Source organism: Armigeres subalbatus, chromosome 3 (genome assembly GCF_024139115.2).
Source record: "Armigeres subalbatus isolate Guangzhou_Male chromosome 3, GZ_Asu_2, whole genome shotgun sequence".
Classification (NCBI taxonomy): Eukaryota; Metazoa; Arthropoda; class Insecta; order Diptera; family Culicidae; genus Armigeres; species Armigeres subalbatus.
Window position 1 is genome coordinate 3,548,973 of NC_085141.1, and position 17,075 is coordinate 3,566,047.

Here is a 17,075-nt window from a genome sequence, read left to right on the forward strand (position 1 = left end):
CTTTAAATATGTACAGTGTAAGATTATTGTACCACGAATTCACCTGTAACTTTGTGTGCCAGTATGTATCAACGATACAGTTTACATACATTTTAACATAAATTGGAACAACATATTTCCAAGATTAAAGTTCTCATAGTCGTTCAATTTCAAATGAAGGTCTTGCGCAATTCGGACTATATTAATGGAAAAACAGAAATTTCAATGTGGATTGACCAATAAAAAAAAATAATCTAAAAAAAATCAATGGATAATATTGCCAATATTTTAGCATTTTTAGGGAAGGCTTAAATATCAGCAGTATACTCTTCTATACTCTATAGAGTTGACAAACAGGAACTCAACCTCGTCATCATCATGCTCTCTTACATTGCAGAGAAACAGAAAAAAAGAGGTTTTCGGGTATCCCAGAAGAGCAGAGCATTCGCGTTGGATGTTGGTCAAGGCAAAGTCGTTCGATGTCGTTTTCTACACGTCAGAGTTTTGTACCATCGTTCCATGTTTATGGGTGCCGCTCAATGTACTTTTTCGACAAACGAAACATCGTATATGAACTTTGGAATACTGTATTGGATATCTGTTAAGAATATGGGTCTTTTTTCTATGGACTATTTAGAAAAGCATCTTTGATGAGATTGAAATGATGTGCAGGGAACCTGAGAAATGTAGATGTGGTCACTTTCTTCTACTATTCACTCGTTGTGAACTTTATTGTATTGTATTTTGGTAGAGTGATTGATTATTCTGTAAGCGGGATGAGTTTCAGTGAGCCGATTGAAATAAAGACAAGTTGTTACGTTGTATATTAATTCAGCTGCGCTCCAACGGCGTCCCCATGTAATCAATCTCGTAGATTTGAAAATCAGTTACCGATTGGACTTTCAGAGCAGCGCACGAGCTTACAGCCGCATCGAGTCAATCATAATTATTCAGCTTAATTTTGTCAACAATCAGTATAACGTCACCGCGAAATCATGCTTCGTCTGCTGAATCCGCGATCCGGAAGTCAGTTTCTGAAAAGAATCACTTCATCAAAGCTAACAAGTGCTTCGAGCCCACTCGGCTATTCGTACAGCTCTCAGGCAGGACATGAGAGGAACATTGTCGACGCCAAGTACGGACCAGTTGACATTCCCAAGATGTCACTGCCAGATTTCCTCTTCCGAGGAATTGAGAAAGTGGCCGATAAGCCCGCAATTGTGAGTATCGGGAGCTTATTGAATCCTGGTAGGTGCAGTGTCCAAGTTGCGCCACCAGCTTACTGTTATCGTTATCTTATTTTCGGTGGACCAACAAAATGGACTGTTGGTGGATTTTGTTTCCCTTATTTGCGGCAGTGTTCAGTGCATGATTCGCTCAATCGATAGGTTCATATATGAGCGCAGATAAGAACGTGTTTTGTAGTGAAAGACATAAATATCAACATGGAGCTCATGTGAGACGAGAAATATGCACTTTGACCGCTAGTGGCTAGCATATTGGATTAGCTTGTAGGTGTGATTTCTGTTGAACACTGTGTATACTATCAAGGAAAGTTTTCATCTCTGCATCGCGTCACGTGCATGCGGCGATCATTAATGTTGATACATATTCGATGCATGTCGCTATAATCATGAAGTAGGCGATGTGTAAAAAGATCTTCCTGGGCAGCACCATTTCCGGACCCGGCCTCTATTTCTCAGTTGCATATCAATCAAATGATGAAGATGCGTCAGCAAATCAAAAACTTGCGTTACAGCTCCGTGGATTTCAAATGTACCGGTACACCCAACCGGCGGATGTTAGATTTTCTAACAATTCTGTATAAGAATCTACCAAAACCTGCATAAGAACTGGGCATATGCGAAATTGTTAGATTCTTATACAAGTATTGTATAAGAATCTAACAATTTTGTAAGCTTTTCTAACAATTTTTGTTTGAGAGCTTACATTTTTTGCATAAGAATCTAACAATTTCGCATATGCCCAGTTCTTATACAGGTTTTGGTAGATTTTTATACAGAATTGTTAGAAAATCTAACAACCGCCGGTTGGGTGTATGAATCGCGAGTGCAAGCATTCTACTAGATTGTCCATTACTACTCCGAAGAATCATTCAAATTCCTAGAATTGTCCAATACCATAAAGAAATTTAAAAAATAATATGTCTAGATTACGCGCGCAAGATTTAAAATTTCCGTTCACTTAAATAACATTGTCGATGGATTTGTATCTCTATTTATGTTTGGTGAATATCATGCTCGGTTCATGCAATTATACACATTTATAGTCCGCAAAAAAGCTCCGTTCATCAACCTTCATCAAGATACAAAAACAAGCTTGTTTTATTTAAGTCAAGTACTTTTTCGTGAAAAGCTTCCAAACAATTCGTATGCTGAAGCCGGAATGCCACATTGCTGCACAGTTCAAACCAATTAGCACCGATAATAAAAGCGTGTTCTAGATAAAAAAAACTGCAACAATCGTTTTCTTCTCATTAGCTAATATGTAAGGTCGGTGTACCGGTAATAGTATAATATTAGTGACAGGTCCAAATTGTTTAATTCATAACATTGATAGAAATATATTTCCTGTGATGTACTGTACAGTACCGCTCGTAAAAAAAAATCGACTCCGCTTTTTTTTATTCGCAACAAAAAATAAGCTTCTGTTAGTCGCCTAAGAAAAACATAGGCGCAGCCAGAAAAAACTACTTTAATATTTTTGAAAAATTCAGCCGCCACGTGGAGGATTGTGGCGAAGGAGGCTTTGATAACACGTGCTATTTGTACTGCGGATACATTTTTCACATCTATGAGAGCCTTGGAAAATGATCACGAAAATTGTCATTTTATTGCAAGGCACAATAAATAAATTGGCAGAAATCTGTTCTTCTCTTCTTTTCAGGAAAAATATTGTTGATACTGTTTTCTTTTCAAAATCGCTTCCTCCATTAACTGGTACATGGAATCCCATTGGTTCCTTTTAATTTGTAAAAATCAAAATGCACCAAATCCAGAGAAAATCGAGCTACCACTATTACTGGCTATTATGCAAAACAGTTTCCTTAGTGGAGTTTAAAACTGTAGGTAATTTAGGAAATAAAATTAAAGAGTCCAAGCATTCGAACAGCATTTCATGAATCTATTTCAATTTTTCATCTCTGAAAAGGGTTATTCAACATTGTTTCTGCCCGCGTTCCGCGTCGTTTAAATACAATAATACAGAATCGTTGCGTTTTCTCTGCTTCTTTCTAACAAGTCGAGTAATGTGTGCAATTAATTGTTTTACATTCTATTTATTTAGCTTGCATCTAAACAGATAACACTGAATCAACAATTTGACGCCTCAATACACGGTTCGAGGTCACATCTCTTCATTGGCCTTCACTGCCTGTAATCTCAGCACCATTTAGGCGTCCTTCGAAATGCTGCGTCCACCTTTCGATCACCACACGTTCGTTCGTCAATACGCTCCATGCTTACCCCTGCACATCTCGACTCATGGCATGGAGCCTTTGCGGGAAGCGTTGAGCTTCTGATAGAACTTGCGTGTTTCTTGATAACCGTACAGCTGTTCCATCTCCTCGCACTCCGCTTCTTCCAGGTGGCGTTACTTCTCATGAAAGAGGCGGGTCTGCTGTTGCCGCTTCCGTCTATAGCGTTCTGCGTTCTGTAGGGTCCCTTGCTGCAGCGCGATCGCCCGCGATTCTTTCTTCTTCTCCAGAATCTTTCTGCAATCTTTACACGCCGAATACCGTGATCAGAAAATCATGGGAACTAAATTTTCAAACCGCTGGTTTTCAGCCGTCTTTTAACCGATTTTCACAACTCTTTTACGGATGTCTTACCCATCTCATCTAGTTTCACCATACTGGTGAGTTATGTTTCTAGAGATGCTCATTTTTTCCCTATAGGGGCGTGGCGTGAGTTAGGATGGTTTTTCCAAAATATAGTAAAATTTACTTTACATGACATATTTCAGTGTGAAAAACACTTACAGGTTCCAAAAATGTTTTATAACACTATTCTAGCATTCACTATACTATATGTGAACAATATGTTTCTTCTGGACATCTCTAGCGACTCCAAAACGACCTCTATAACTGATGAAAGATGATATGCAAATTTTGCCGAAGAAAACTACGAAAACCCGTGCCAATGGAAAACCCGTCATGTCCATGCCAGTTCGTAGATGCCAAATGAATGATATTTCACTCAGTTTTGTCTAAACCGGATGTTCTCGGTTCTCCAAACTGTTCTGGAGTTTGGATCAATTGGTCTACCAAGTCAACTGCGCTCGATAGCTATCCGAAATCGACCAGTCATATCCATACAAGTCCGTAGAGCCCACGCGTATGATTTGCAGCTCATATATGCCCAAACTAGATATTCTAGGATCTCCAAACTGCTCTGGAGTTTTGATGATTTGGTCTACCAGGTCAACTGCTCTACAATCTGTTCTGGAGTTTAAATTATTTGGTCTACTAGGTCAACTGAAATCGACTAGTTATGTCCGTACAAGTCCGTAGAGCCCACGCGTATGATTTGCAGCTTAGATATACTCAAACCAGATGTTCTAGGCTCTCTAAACTGTTCAGGAGTTTGTATCAATTGGTCTACCAGGTCAACTACGCTCGATAGCTATCTGAAATCGACCAGTCATGTCCATACAAGTCTGTAGTGCCCACGCGTATGATATGCAACACAGATATACCTAAACCAGATGTTCTAGGCTTTCCAATGTGTTCTGGAATTTGGATCAAACGGTCTACCATGTCAACTGCGCTCGATAGCTATTTGAAATCGACCAGTCATGCCCATACAAGCCCGTAGAGCCCATGCGTATGATTTGCAGCTCAGCTATACCCAAACCAGATGTTCTTGGCTCTACAATCTGTTCTGGAGTTTGAATTATTTGGTCTACCAAGTCAACTGCGGTCGATAACTATCCAAAATTGGCCAGTCATGTCCATACAAGTCTGTAGAGCCTACGCGTATGATATGTGACTCAGTTATATCCCAACCAGATGTTCTATGTTTTCCAAACTGTTCTGGAGTTTGGATCAATTGGTCTACCAAGTCAGCTGCGTGCGACAACTATCTCAAATCAATAAGTCAAGTCCATACTTAACCGAAGATTTCACGCATTAGATTTGTAATTTAGGTATACGCACACCAGATACTCTAGGCTCTCCAATCTGTTCTGGAGTTTGTATCAATTGCTCTACCAGGTCAACTGCACTCGATAGCTATCTGAGATCAACCAGTCATGGCCATACAAGTCCGTAGAGCCCATGCGTTTGATATTCCACTCAGATTTTCTCAAACCAAATAATTTCCGTTCTCAAAACTATTGTGGACTTTGAATCAATTGGTCTACCACGTCAACTGCGTTCGATGCAAATCTGACAGTAACAAATCATATTTATTCATATCCTGGAAGTACACGTGTATGATTTGAAACTCAGTAAAACCCGGTCTTAGGGATTTCAACTGTTCAGAAGTTTGGATCAATTGGTCGCAAGTTCCTCCAGGAATTCCTCCGAAATTTTTTCCGAGAATTCTTCTCGAAGTTCATGTGGAAGAGCTCCCTGGAATTCCTCTGGAAATTCCTCCGGAAGTTCCGGTAAGAGTTCATCCGAAATTTCCTCTAGGAATACCAGCGGAAAGTCCTCCAGGAATTCCCCCAAGAATTCCTCCGGAAGTTCATCCAGCAATTCTTCCGGAAGTTACTCCTGGAGGTATGAATTTCAACTGTAAATTTTGTAGTTCAATTTTCGGAAAGGCTTTCAGGCGTGAATAATGCCGTTGACAATTTTATTTCATCACCGATGTTTCGATCCGGGGCTGGTATCTTCTTCACTGATCGATGGAAGTCAATTTGTTAACTACTGCTATATTCGTACGGAGTTTTGTCACTTTATAAGTGGAAATTGTTTCTGGTGTCATTGGACAAAATATAGCTCACTTCGAACACTTTTCGACACTAATTTTGTCACACACTATAGAGGGTTTTTTGCAGCCCGAGGATGGGTGATTACATCCCATCCCCGGATCGAAACGTCAGCGATGAAATAAAATTGTTAACGCTATTATTTACGACTGAAAGCCACTCTGAAAACTGAGTTACTTGGAATTCCTCCGGAATTTTCCTGAAATTCCTTCGGAAGCTCCTCCAGAAGTTTCTAAGGAAGTTCCTTTAGGAATTCCTTTGGAAGATCCTCCATAAATTCCTACAGAAGTTCCTCCAGGAATTCCTCCGGAAGTTTCTACGGAGTGGGCTCTACGGATTTTTATGGACATGACTGGTCGATTTCGGATAGCTATCGAGCGCAGTTGACTTGGTAGACCAATTTATCCAAACTCCAGAACAGTTTAGAGAGCCAGCGATGTCAGATCTACGGAAATTTCCGTAGATTTACGGAATTGAATGCTTTCTACGGATCTACGGATCCGTAGATAAATACTACGGAAATTTGAAAATTTCTGCGGATATCTACGGATTTTTTTACTAGCACACTTTTAGTTTCAATTGGTGTGGTTTCAAATTTAGTTCATGTTGAGTAAACAATATGCAAGTTCCTGATATATGGGTTTCTATTAAGAGGACAAGACCGATGCAATAAGATTAACCGCATTTTACAAAGATGTGGAAATACTGATATATACCATCTTCCAAACTCAGATGTGCATTTTCATGATACAATTAGAGGCAATAGTATAGAATTGATAGTTCCATTGAGACACGGCAGAAATTTTAAAAATATATATATATAGAAGTGAATTTTAAAAAGCGAGCCGTGAGCAATTTTCGTCACGATTTGAATCGAACGAACTTTTGTTGAGTTACCATTTGAAAAGAAAGGGAAAAGTATCAGCATTGAAGAGAGATCAATTTCCACACTGAAACTCTTCCCTCCATTATGAAAGCAATCTTGATTTTTTTCTGTTTTGATCATTGACCGAGATTACCACTGCCTAAAGTTTAGTAAAGAATCACCTTGAAAATAATTCTTGTGTATAATCCCTGAAGCTAAGTTTGAACAGCCTTATGGTCCTTCGAACCGTATAGTTTCCCAATAATCCGGCTCAAACGACCATTATATTGAATTACCGGACCCTCTTCAACATAGAGAGATAATTAGAGTGTGCTACCATAAACGTAATTAAATACAAGGCTCAAGCTAACCCAGTCGTCTGGATTCTTGACTGCACAATTCATAACACAGCTCAAACATTTATTAAACATTTTATTACATATACATCATTGGTTAAAAAATATACTGGCGGAGTTCAACTGTGACACAATGGTGCACGCAACCCACTAAACCGAATACTTTCTTTGTTTATTTACCCCAAAATTGTTCGCCAATGGTTTTTCGCCAATTTTTATAAATCCTGGAGGAAATCCCGAAAAAAAATCCTTGAGAAATCTAGGCATTTTTTCAGGAAATTCCATTTGACATTTCAATGTAAATTCCTTCGAAAAACCCTTCAGGGATACATCCGAAAGTTTAAGCAATTATTTTAGAAACTCCTCCGGAACTTCCTTTAGCAATTCTCTCAGAAATTCCTTTAGGATTACGTTTCGAAAATCCACTTAAGTTCTACTTCGGAAAATCCTGTAATAATTCATTTGTAAATTCCTCCAAAAATTCTTTCGGGGCTCCTCCAGGAGGTAAATTTCAAAAAATCCGCCGGTAGTTCCATTGCCCATTCTTCCATGAATACCTTCGGAAAAGTTCTTGTAAATTTCTCCAGAAGTTTCTTCGAAAGTTTCTACGGGAAATCCCCTGAAAATTCTCTTAAGACTTTTGAATATCGAACATTCTCTTACAAAACTTTGGAAATTTCTTTTGTAATTCGTTCGGATATTCTCGCAGCTTCGTCCTAGAATTTTCTAGAAGAAATTCTAAATAAACTAGTAGTTAAATTATTTCTGAATGAATGGGATTTTTCGTATAGCGATTTCCATAAAAAATAATAAATAATTTCTGGATTAATTCTTGTAGAAATTTATGAAAATTTTCTAAAGGAATTTTTGGAGGAATTTCCCTAATAAACCTTAGAAGAATTTCTGATCAAATTTCCGGAAGAATTCTTTAAGGAACTTACTAAGGTAGTCCTATAGAAATTTCCGAAGGAATTTGTGGGAAGTTAGTAAAATTCGAAATGCTTGAAAAATATTTTGGATGACTTATCGAATTAGTTCCTGGGGGTTTTTCCCATAGAATTATTTAAAGTATTTTCAGAAAAATGTCTAGAAGACTTTCCGAGCAATTTCTGGATAAATTTATGAAATAACACAAGGATGATTATTTCAAGATTTTTTTTTCAATGAATTTCTGGACGAACTCCTGGATTAAATAGAAGTTTGGTAATGGATGGATGGATTGTAATCTTGATATTTTGACGATTTCTTCGTTTGGTTTTGTTCTACTTCTGTACTGGATTAATTCTGACCTTATAGTTGTTTTACTGCTGACGCCAAATTATGAATGAACTATTTTTTTGACGGTTAGTGGTCTTGTTGTTATCTAATATCTATGCATTGAGAAAAGTTAGAGATCAGTCGTGTAATGTTCTGTATACCAGGATTGTAGAGGAGCGCCGAAATAGCGCCAGCCTAAATTTTTGAGGGAATCTACGGAATTGATGTTAATGCCATCTGGCATCGCTGCTCATGATATACGAATGCAAAAATGGTAACTTGGCTTTAAAACCTCGCAGTTAAAAACTGGGGAAATGCTTAATGAACACTAAGCTGCGAGGCGGCTCTGTCTCAGTGTGGGGATGTAATGCCAATAGGAAGAAGAAGAAGAAGATGATGATACCTTTATATCATCAAACGTTGACATAATTACTCGGTACAAAAAAATAATTTCAAAGTAATTGCCTACATCACGGTTAAAAATCTGGAACGCTACAACAACCTACCTATAATGTAGGCAATTAACTTTGTTCCAGCTTGTACTGATGGTGATCTTCCCCGATTTTTTCCCAATATCTACTAAAAATGTAGACAATTATTTTGTGAAAATATACCTAGGTATGTTGTTATAATTTTGATATGAAATAAAACTGGCCAAAGACACATTTTTATCGAATTATCTAATGATAACAACCATTTATAATTGAGTTATAATTTTGTTATGCACTCCTGATCGGGTAGTTATCGTTATCAATTCTCGATTATAAGCACACTTTTCAACAACTCACATTCTTCCATTGCCAGACATGCGGGTCCAGTAAACGTAGCTACAATTATGGCATGCTCTACGAGATGACCAAACGCATGGCGGGTGCTTTGCTCTCGCAAAAAGGTTGCGCCCTTCACGAAAAGGAAGTGATCGGAATCCTACTCCCGAATATGCCTGAGTACGTTCCGGCTATACACGGATGCTTACTAGCAGGTTTGACGGCCACTTTCGCCAATCCACTCTATACTCCAGGTATAAAAGCAGACAAAAATATTTCAAAAATAGGTGAATAATTGAGCTTTTAATTTCGTACAGAGGAAATTTGTCGACAGTTTGACATGGCCGGTGTGCGCCTAATTATCACACTACCAGTCCTCCTTCCGGTAGCACAAGTCTACAAAAGCAAAGCTAAGAAATACAAGGGGACAATCAGTATTGGTGGCCGGCATAATGTCAGTGAAAATATTTTCGGTTTCGAAGAGCTGCTACGTGAGGATCATAAAGTTGACCTCCCCGTAATCGACCCCGAAGATACGGCCATTTTGCCATTTTCATCTGGAACAACTGGAATGCCCAAGGGAGTCGAGCTGAGCCACAACAATCTGGTAGCGAACTTGGCCCAGGGGTCGCATCCAGAAATGAATAGGTATTACCGGCCAGAATACGGTGAGTATATATTTTTTTGTGTTTGAACAAGGGAATGCGATAATTGAAACTGCTTTTATGAATATTTCCAGCTAATATTCGGGACACCATATTGACAATTCCACCATTTTTCCATATTTATGGCTTCAACGGAATTCTCAACGAGAGCATCAAATGCCGAAACCATTTGATATCAATTCCAAGGTAAGTTTTAGATTATAGTTATTCAAAAATTACGTTGCCCTTGGAAAGGTAATGCTAGATATATATCACAATAATCGTAAACCTGATAACATTTATAATGCAATTCAGAAGTTATTCAATTCTCAGAAAACAGGTGCAAACCTATTTGTTTGATATTTCGTGATGTACTTTGTGCACATGCACAACACGTGAAAGATTTAATTTGAGCAATGTGTTCGAGGAATATAGGTATTAAACTATGAAGGAAGATTGTCGCTGTCATCACTGCGGGGAAACATCTTTTGCTGGCGATGATAGGGCGCGGGAAAAATCAGAACGTTTTGACAGTTGTGTACCCAACGTGTTTGGGAACGAGAACAAAAGGAACCGCTGCGACAATCAGTTTATTAGCTCTATAGACGAATCCAAGTAAAAATAAGAAGAAGACACACGACGGTGTTAACTTTGACAGATCCTACAGCACAGCATAGGAAGATCATTTTAAAATGCTTATAATAAATTCTAGAGAAATTGTAATTAAAATCTGATTAATGTAGGGTACGGAAAAAGTTCTGAATTACATATTCGGAAGCTTATCTCAATTTTTTGAATATTTTCCAAAAATGTATCTATCATACAGTTCGGAACTTTTTCCGTATCATACTTCAATCAGATTTTAATTACATTTTGTCTAGAATTTATTATAAGCATTTTAAAATGATCTTCCTATGCTGTGCTGTAGGATCTGTCAAAGTTAACACCGTCGTGTCTTCTTCTTATTTTTACTTGGATTCGTCTATTGTTCAAAGCTATCATCACAGACTGTGCCATGGACTGTGCTATAATTATCCTTCGTCGAGAACTTATGACCCCAGTATGGTACGAAGGGGATTTGTAGGCCTTGGGCGGAAGTTGGCCAAAAAGCTTTGATTAAACAGAAGTCATGTTATTTTCCGCTACACGCAAAAAAATGTTGCGGTCGAAACTACCATTCCGAGGGTTAATTTAAGAATACGCACCGACGATTTTCAGCAGACAACAAACCCGTTTGATTTTACCATGCGCGCAGTAAAAATCAACTGTGGTCCTGGTGGAATGTTGTTGCATGAACTGAATCAGTGGTGAATTTGTCCAAATGCGTGGTTAATTTAACTGAAAATTTGTGGTTGTTTTAAAAGCATGGCGTAGTCTACAAAATAGTAATCGTTGAACAGACCTCTACCGACGGGGCGACGATCCCCGCCGGTGGGCCGCGCGGCGGCACTGGATTTTCGAATAAAAAATAAAACACCACTCAGTTCGGTGGTACAAATAAGACTCTTTATTAACTTACATTTAACTTACAGCTAACCTACTTTATGTTGACAATTTTCTCTCTCTTTTTACTTAATGACTCTCTCACACATAACGGTTCATTTAGAACCTTGCCAAGTGCTGTATTTTGCTTATAAAGCAAAAGTAAGCAGACTTAAACAACAAAACCCTGTTGCTGGGCGCAAAACTCTTTTCTAGCGCGGGTCGGTGCCAAGGTAAACTGACTCCGCATAAAAGATTGTGACGAATCCCCCTGAAGGAATTTAAGTAGTTGGGGTCGTCACACCGTTACCATGGAATTTCTTTCTGTGTACTATTCCCGAGTTGTGAAATGTGCGAAAATTGTGAGCTATTTACAAAATACTGTGGCAATAACGACTTGTTGTTTGAAGGATCGCTCTATTCCCATCGATCACGTAGACCTATCATGATGGTATAATGAAAATAGTGATAATAATACCAATCTCACGAGTCTGATCATCAACGTTGATATATCCGACTACGCATTGCTCGGGTTCAGCGGCAGGAGTAGAGGCTCGGATGGCGAACGTTCGTTGAAGAACTTGGAACTCGGCAGTGTAGAAGAGCAGCAGTGTCTAGGCAGTGTCTGGGAAAGAATGTTAATCAAAACTAACAAGAACAACCTTGAGGGGGGGGGGGGTGAAAATAGTGGTTAATTGATGCAACCTAGCGAAATATTGAGGAGTGAAGATTAGCAAAGACCACTATAGAGCGAACAAAAACTAGAGGAATCAGAGTCTTAGTTCGTCAACGAAACTCGGCTGTGGAGGAGAAAGTGGAGCGCTCATTGCAACTCTCTTGCTGACGAAGGAGAGAAAGCCGCAGTAGCCGGGGACATTTGCCTCCTCTGCGATATCTCATAACGCTTAAACGGGGTGAAGATGAAGTAACGATGTCGAAAAATGCGACTGATTAGCTGCTGATCTATCCACCTGATCAGTTGTAACGTTGATCCGAGGACTTCGAGCAACTTCCTTAAATCTTAAATCAACCATAAACATCTTGACATGAGCCGCCAACGGTGCAACACATTACCTGCATGAACTTCGAAGCCCCAGCAGATCGAAGCAGACATCCGAAACATGTAATCCCACACGGTTGACCTCATACCAGCAGAGAGTTGCTCAAAACTGACGCCATGCTATCCGCACAAATTTGCATCGATTCTTCTGCCATTAATGGAACACCGCAGACTTTCTGACCGAAAATGGTGGAAAATCGTGTTACTGTGGATTACTCTCAAAGTTCCGTGACAAATGGTTAACCTCTAGGTTCTTCATCTTTGTTAAGATTCTGTAATTTTTTTTAGCATCGTTTATTTATTTTTTTGGTTTTCACAAGGAATGATCATACATTTTGGCCTATTGAAGGTTTCGATTGAGTTCTACGACTAACTTTAATCTACAATTTGATAACCTATACTTATTTATACTACAATTTAATAACCTAGATTGGAACAAGCGCCCTAATTGCTTCCTGGTCCGAGTGCAGGCATCGGACCCTAAACTTCTCTTTACACTCACCTAAGCGCTCGTGCAGTGTTTTCATCCTGGCCAGACGGTGGACGTCAGATGTTCTTGTTCATGATCATCCACAGGAATTTATTTTGCCGCAACTCTCCCAGACGCGGCATGCCGTAATCAATCACAGGGAGGATGATTTGCTTGTAGACAGCAAGCTTGTTCTTCAGGGACAATAACACCGCCGATTGATCAAAGGGTACAGTAGTTTCAACAAAACGTTACACTTTGTCACCGTCTTGTCAACCTGTTGCTTGCTGTCGAGAGTCAAACCAAGGTAGTCGGTCTCATTGGCCCATTCCACAGTCGTGCCTTTGAGGATGATTTTACAGTCCTCAGGCGGAACATGTTCAAGAAATTTAGTGTGGGGGAAAATGATGACCTGGCTCTTCGTCGCGTTGATATAGATCTCCCAGCTGATAAGGTACTCTGTCAGGACATCCAGGCCTCGTTGGAGATTTGCAACTAGCGTACCGATCACTCTACTATTGTAGACGATGAAGGTGTCATCTGCGAACAGAGACAGAATGCCCCCTTTCGGAGGTTCTGACGTGTCGGAGGTGAACAGACAGATCAAAAAGTAGTGGCTCGAAGATACTGCCCTTGGGGACGCCTGCGACGATGTTGTGCGCATTGGAGCTCGCTTCGCTGATTGCGACCAGGTAATTGTTGATGATTTTCACCAGGTAGCTGGAAGATTATAGCGTTGTAGTTTGTACACCAATGCACCATGCCATACATTGTCGAATGCCTTCTCAACATCGAGTATTAAGGCCATGGCGGATGTTTTTGTTCCGTCTGAGGACGTTGATAACTCGAGTCAGTTGGTGTACGGTTGACTGACCGCGTCGGAAATTAAACTGTTCCTCGAGCAAGATGTTGAGATTTTCGGCAGACTCAAGCAACCGGTGATGAATAGCTTTTTTCGAATAGCTTGGATAACCCTGAGAGAAGGCTGATGGGACGATAACGTTTGGGGGAGGAAGAATCCTTTCCCAGGCTTACGGATGGGGATGACTTTCGCTGACCTCCAGGACGACGGAAAATAGCTGAGCCGGAGCCACTGATTAAAGATCAGCGAAAGGTGCTCAAAGGACGGAGCACTCGTGTGTTTAAGCTCGAGATTCAGAATGCTATCGAAACCTGGGGCCTTCATGTTCTTCGATGATTTAATATAGGCCGTCAATTCGTCAGCTGAGATCACCAACTCCTCCGAGAAGTCGTTGGGAGTCAGATTGCCCAAGATTGTGTGTGCTGACGAAGTGACAACCTATTTCACCTTCTCTGTAGGAGTTATCAAGCGATCCTTAGAGTCATTATTGTCTACTAGGATCAAAGGTGGAATGCACCGAGGCTCGGATTTTAGTATTTTGGTCATTTTCCAATGCGGCTCAGCATAGCTTGGGAGAGTGCGGATCTTATTCGAGAAATCATTATTTTTGAGGTCCACCATTCTGAACTTGATAATTTTTGTGATTCGATTGAAGCTTGTTGCCTTATGCTCAGGCGGTCCAGTACACTGAAACTGCCTTCGAGTGACATTCCGCAACCGAATCAAATCTTTGGTGAATGTATCGATGGTTAGGGTGCTGCTTACCTGCCGAGCCGTCGGTACATGTTGTTCTCGGGCCACCGAGATCGTATCTGTGGTATTTCTCTATGCAATATTTACATCACTCATCAATTATCTTCACTAAAGCATCGTTCTTTATTCACGCACCAACGTGCCACACTTGCACGTCAAACTTATCTCTCTACTCTCCATGTTACACACTCAATCTAGAATACCACAGTATCCTTGATGGAACGTAGCTGCCGATCAATTGCTTCAGGCCGTTTCGATTGCCACGACCGTTGCCCCAGGCTTGATGTTTGGCATTCAGGTCGCCGGCAATGATGAACTGACCTTGTATCCGCGTTAGCTCCGCGAAGGGCGGCCGATGAACCATCGCCGGCTTTAGCTTGAGTTGGGCAGTACGCCGCGATGAGCGTGATTGAGCCGACGGAAGTGCTCACTTCGACACCGATGGCCTCGGTGATGCTCAGCTGGAAGCTTTGGCAGCAGGCTACAGTTGATGTTGTAGCGAAGAGCGATGGCCACACCGTCTCCCCTGATGGTTGGCCGGTCGAGTCGCACGATACGGAAGTCCGGGATGTGGACGCTCACCTCCAGTTTTAGGTGCGTTTTCCTCGAGGAAATCAGCCAGTTCGATGCTTTTGCTCTTGAGCGAGCAAGCGTTCCAGTTGACCAGGCCCACCCTAGCAGCCATTTTCAATGATGAACATGCCAAGAGTGAAGACCTGTTCGAAGCGGATTTTGCAGCCACGCAGCCGAGTTGCGCGAAGACCGGCATCAGTTGCTCCGGAGTGTAGAGCGGAGCAGGTTCTTCCGGTGGGACAGTTTCGTTCTCCGGCTGTCGACGGAACCAAGGAGGAAGGAACGGGGTCCATTCGCTAGTGGATGGTGCTGAAGTTTGAATCGACACCGCTGCCGCTGTCAGTCGCTTGGGCGGTTGTAACTGTGGGAGGATTGGAACCGCACGATGGGGAGCTGAGATGGCTGGAAAGTTCACCTTGTTGAGAGCAGAAACACGGTTCTTCTTCAACAGGGTCCCGGTGGCGGCCTTCTTCCGGATTTCCAAAAACACCGCCCGCTTTGAACAGTCTTTGGTTATAGCCAGATGTTTGTCGCCGCAGTTGACACATTTGGGATCAGCTACTTCCATTTTGTTGCACTCTGCGGTCGGATTCGCCACACTTGTTGCAGCGCGGCTTCAAGCGGCAGTTCCTGGTGCCGTGCCCGAAGTTGAAGTAGTTGATGCACTTCAGGTCCAGCTTCAGGTCCTTCCACATGGTGGAGCCGTGCTCCAAGTGGACCAGGTAAAGCTAATTGCGATACCTCCTCGTCTTGTCGTGACGAGCGATCATGTGCACGGCCACTGGCCACAGGCCGCAGCTCACGAGTTCCGCAATGAGATATTCTTCCTTCATGTCGTGGAGCTCTCGCAGCAAAGCCTTGAGCGGCTTCGTACCGGGGTGGTCATGAGTGTAGTACTGATACTTTTGGACCTCAAGTAACTCCACGGCGGACTGATGATGGTCCTCGTTTGCAGGTATCACTTTCACGCCCTCGTTGCAAAGCCTTAAAAGTACATTTCAGCCCCTTAGCGATCAGCTGGTGAATTTTCAGGTGCAAATTCGGCGGATCGCCCTTTACAAACATGGGCGGGTACTTCTATTTCCGCTTCGGTTGCATCTGCGATTGCTGCTTCTTTCGTTTCTTCGGCGGATTGCCGGTATCGTCGATTGGCAACGACGAATATACGTTGCTCTGCAAAAGCTGGTTGGAGGGGTTACCCGCCCCTCCAAGAGCAGTGCGCTTCGAGTCTCCCATGACGAGTCCAAGAGAAAATAACGCCAACGCGAAGAAGCGAAAGCGTAACACTACAGCGAACAAACGAGAAAAAACACTCGAAAAAAATGCGCGAGCAAAAAGCACGTCCGTACGCGCTGCTGTCACAAACTGGAATTCTGCTACTGATGTGCTCATTCTTTCCCACGAAAATTTTACTCAATTTCAGTTAAAAGGATTAGTTTTGAGCAGTCCTGCTTTTTATGGAAATTGGGTAAAATGTCCGTGGGAAAGAAAGAGAGGGCGATACAATTTCACTCAGTTACTGAGTAGATGAAAGTTTGACGGTATTATGAACATTATTTTCGAAAAATGTTTCATGAATATTAGAGTAAGATTACCGGTGGTGAGTATTGGTTGGGCCGTGACTCAAACCCTCGTTCAAACCCAACTAAAAAGCAGTCATACGTCAAAATGCAATGTAAACACAGGAAATGGGATTTGGCACCACAGGACACGTGTTTAAGGCTGTGAACCATTCCACCGATTCGTTTAACTTTTAGTTAAAATTTGACAGTTCGATAGTTATTTCGCCGTGGTTAAAAATAACCCTGCTCAGGAGCATTTGTTCGCGAGAAAATTGGCGCCAAATCCATTTCGTTCCGAATAACTATCAATCTGTCAAAACTCAAATGGGTCGGCTTCGGAGTAAAATTTTAACCACGATGAAAAAATAACCATCGAAGTGTCAAATTTTAACTAAAAGTTAAACGAATCGGTGGAATGGTTCACAGCCTAAATGGCTCTCAGTTGACCCAACTAAAAAAAGAATTCGTTAGTTGGGTCGGGTGGCCCAACC

At 41.3% G+C, this 17,075-nt stretch overlaps 1 protein-coding gene across 2 annotated transcripts in view; it reads left to right on the top strand.

The window, feature by feature from the left end:
- The window catches only part of LOC134226414 (REST corepressor), a 100,941-nt gene that overhangs the window by 38,203 nt on the left and 45,663 nt on the right, over nt 1-17,075 (top strand). For both annotated transcript variants that reach the window (XM_062707177.1, XM_062707178.1), the window contains exons 7-9: nt 9,217-9,433; nt 9,497-9,847; nt 9,919-10,030. In XM_062707177.1, coding sequence (XP_062563161.1) covers nt 9,217-9,433; nt 9,497-9,847; nt 9,919-10,030 — 680 coding nt within the window. The remainder of the gene's footprint in view (nt 1-9,216; nt 9,434-9,496; nt 9,848-9,918; nt 10,031-17,075) is intronic.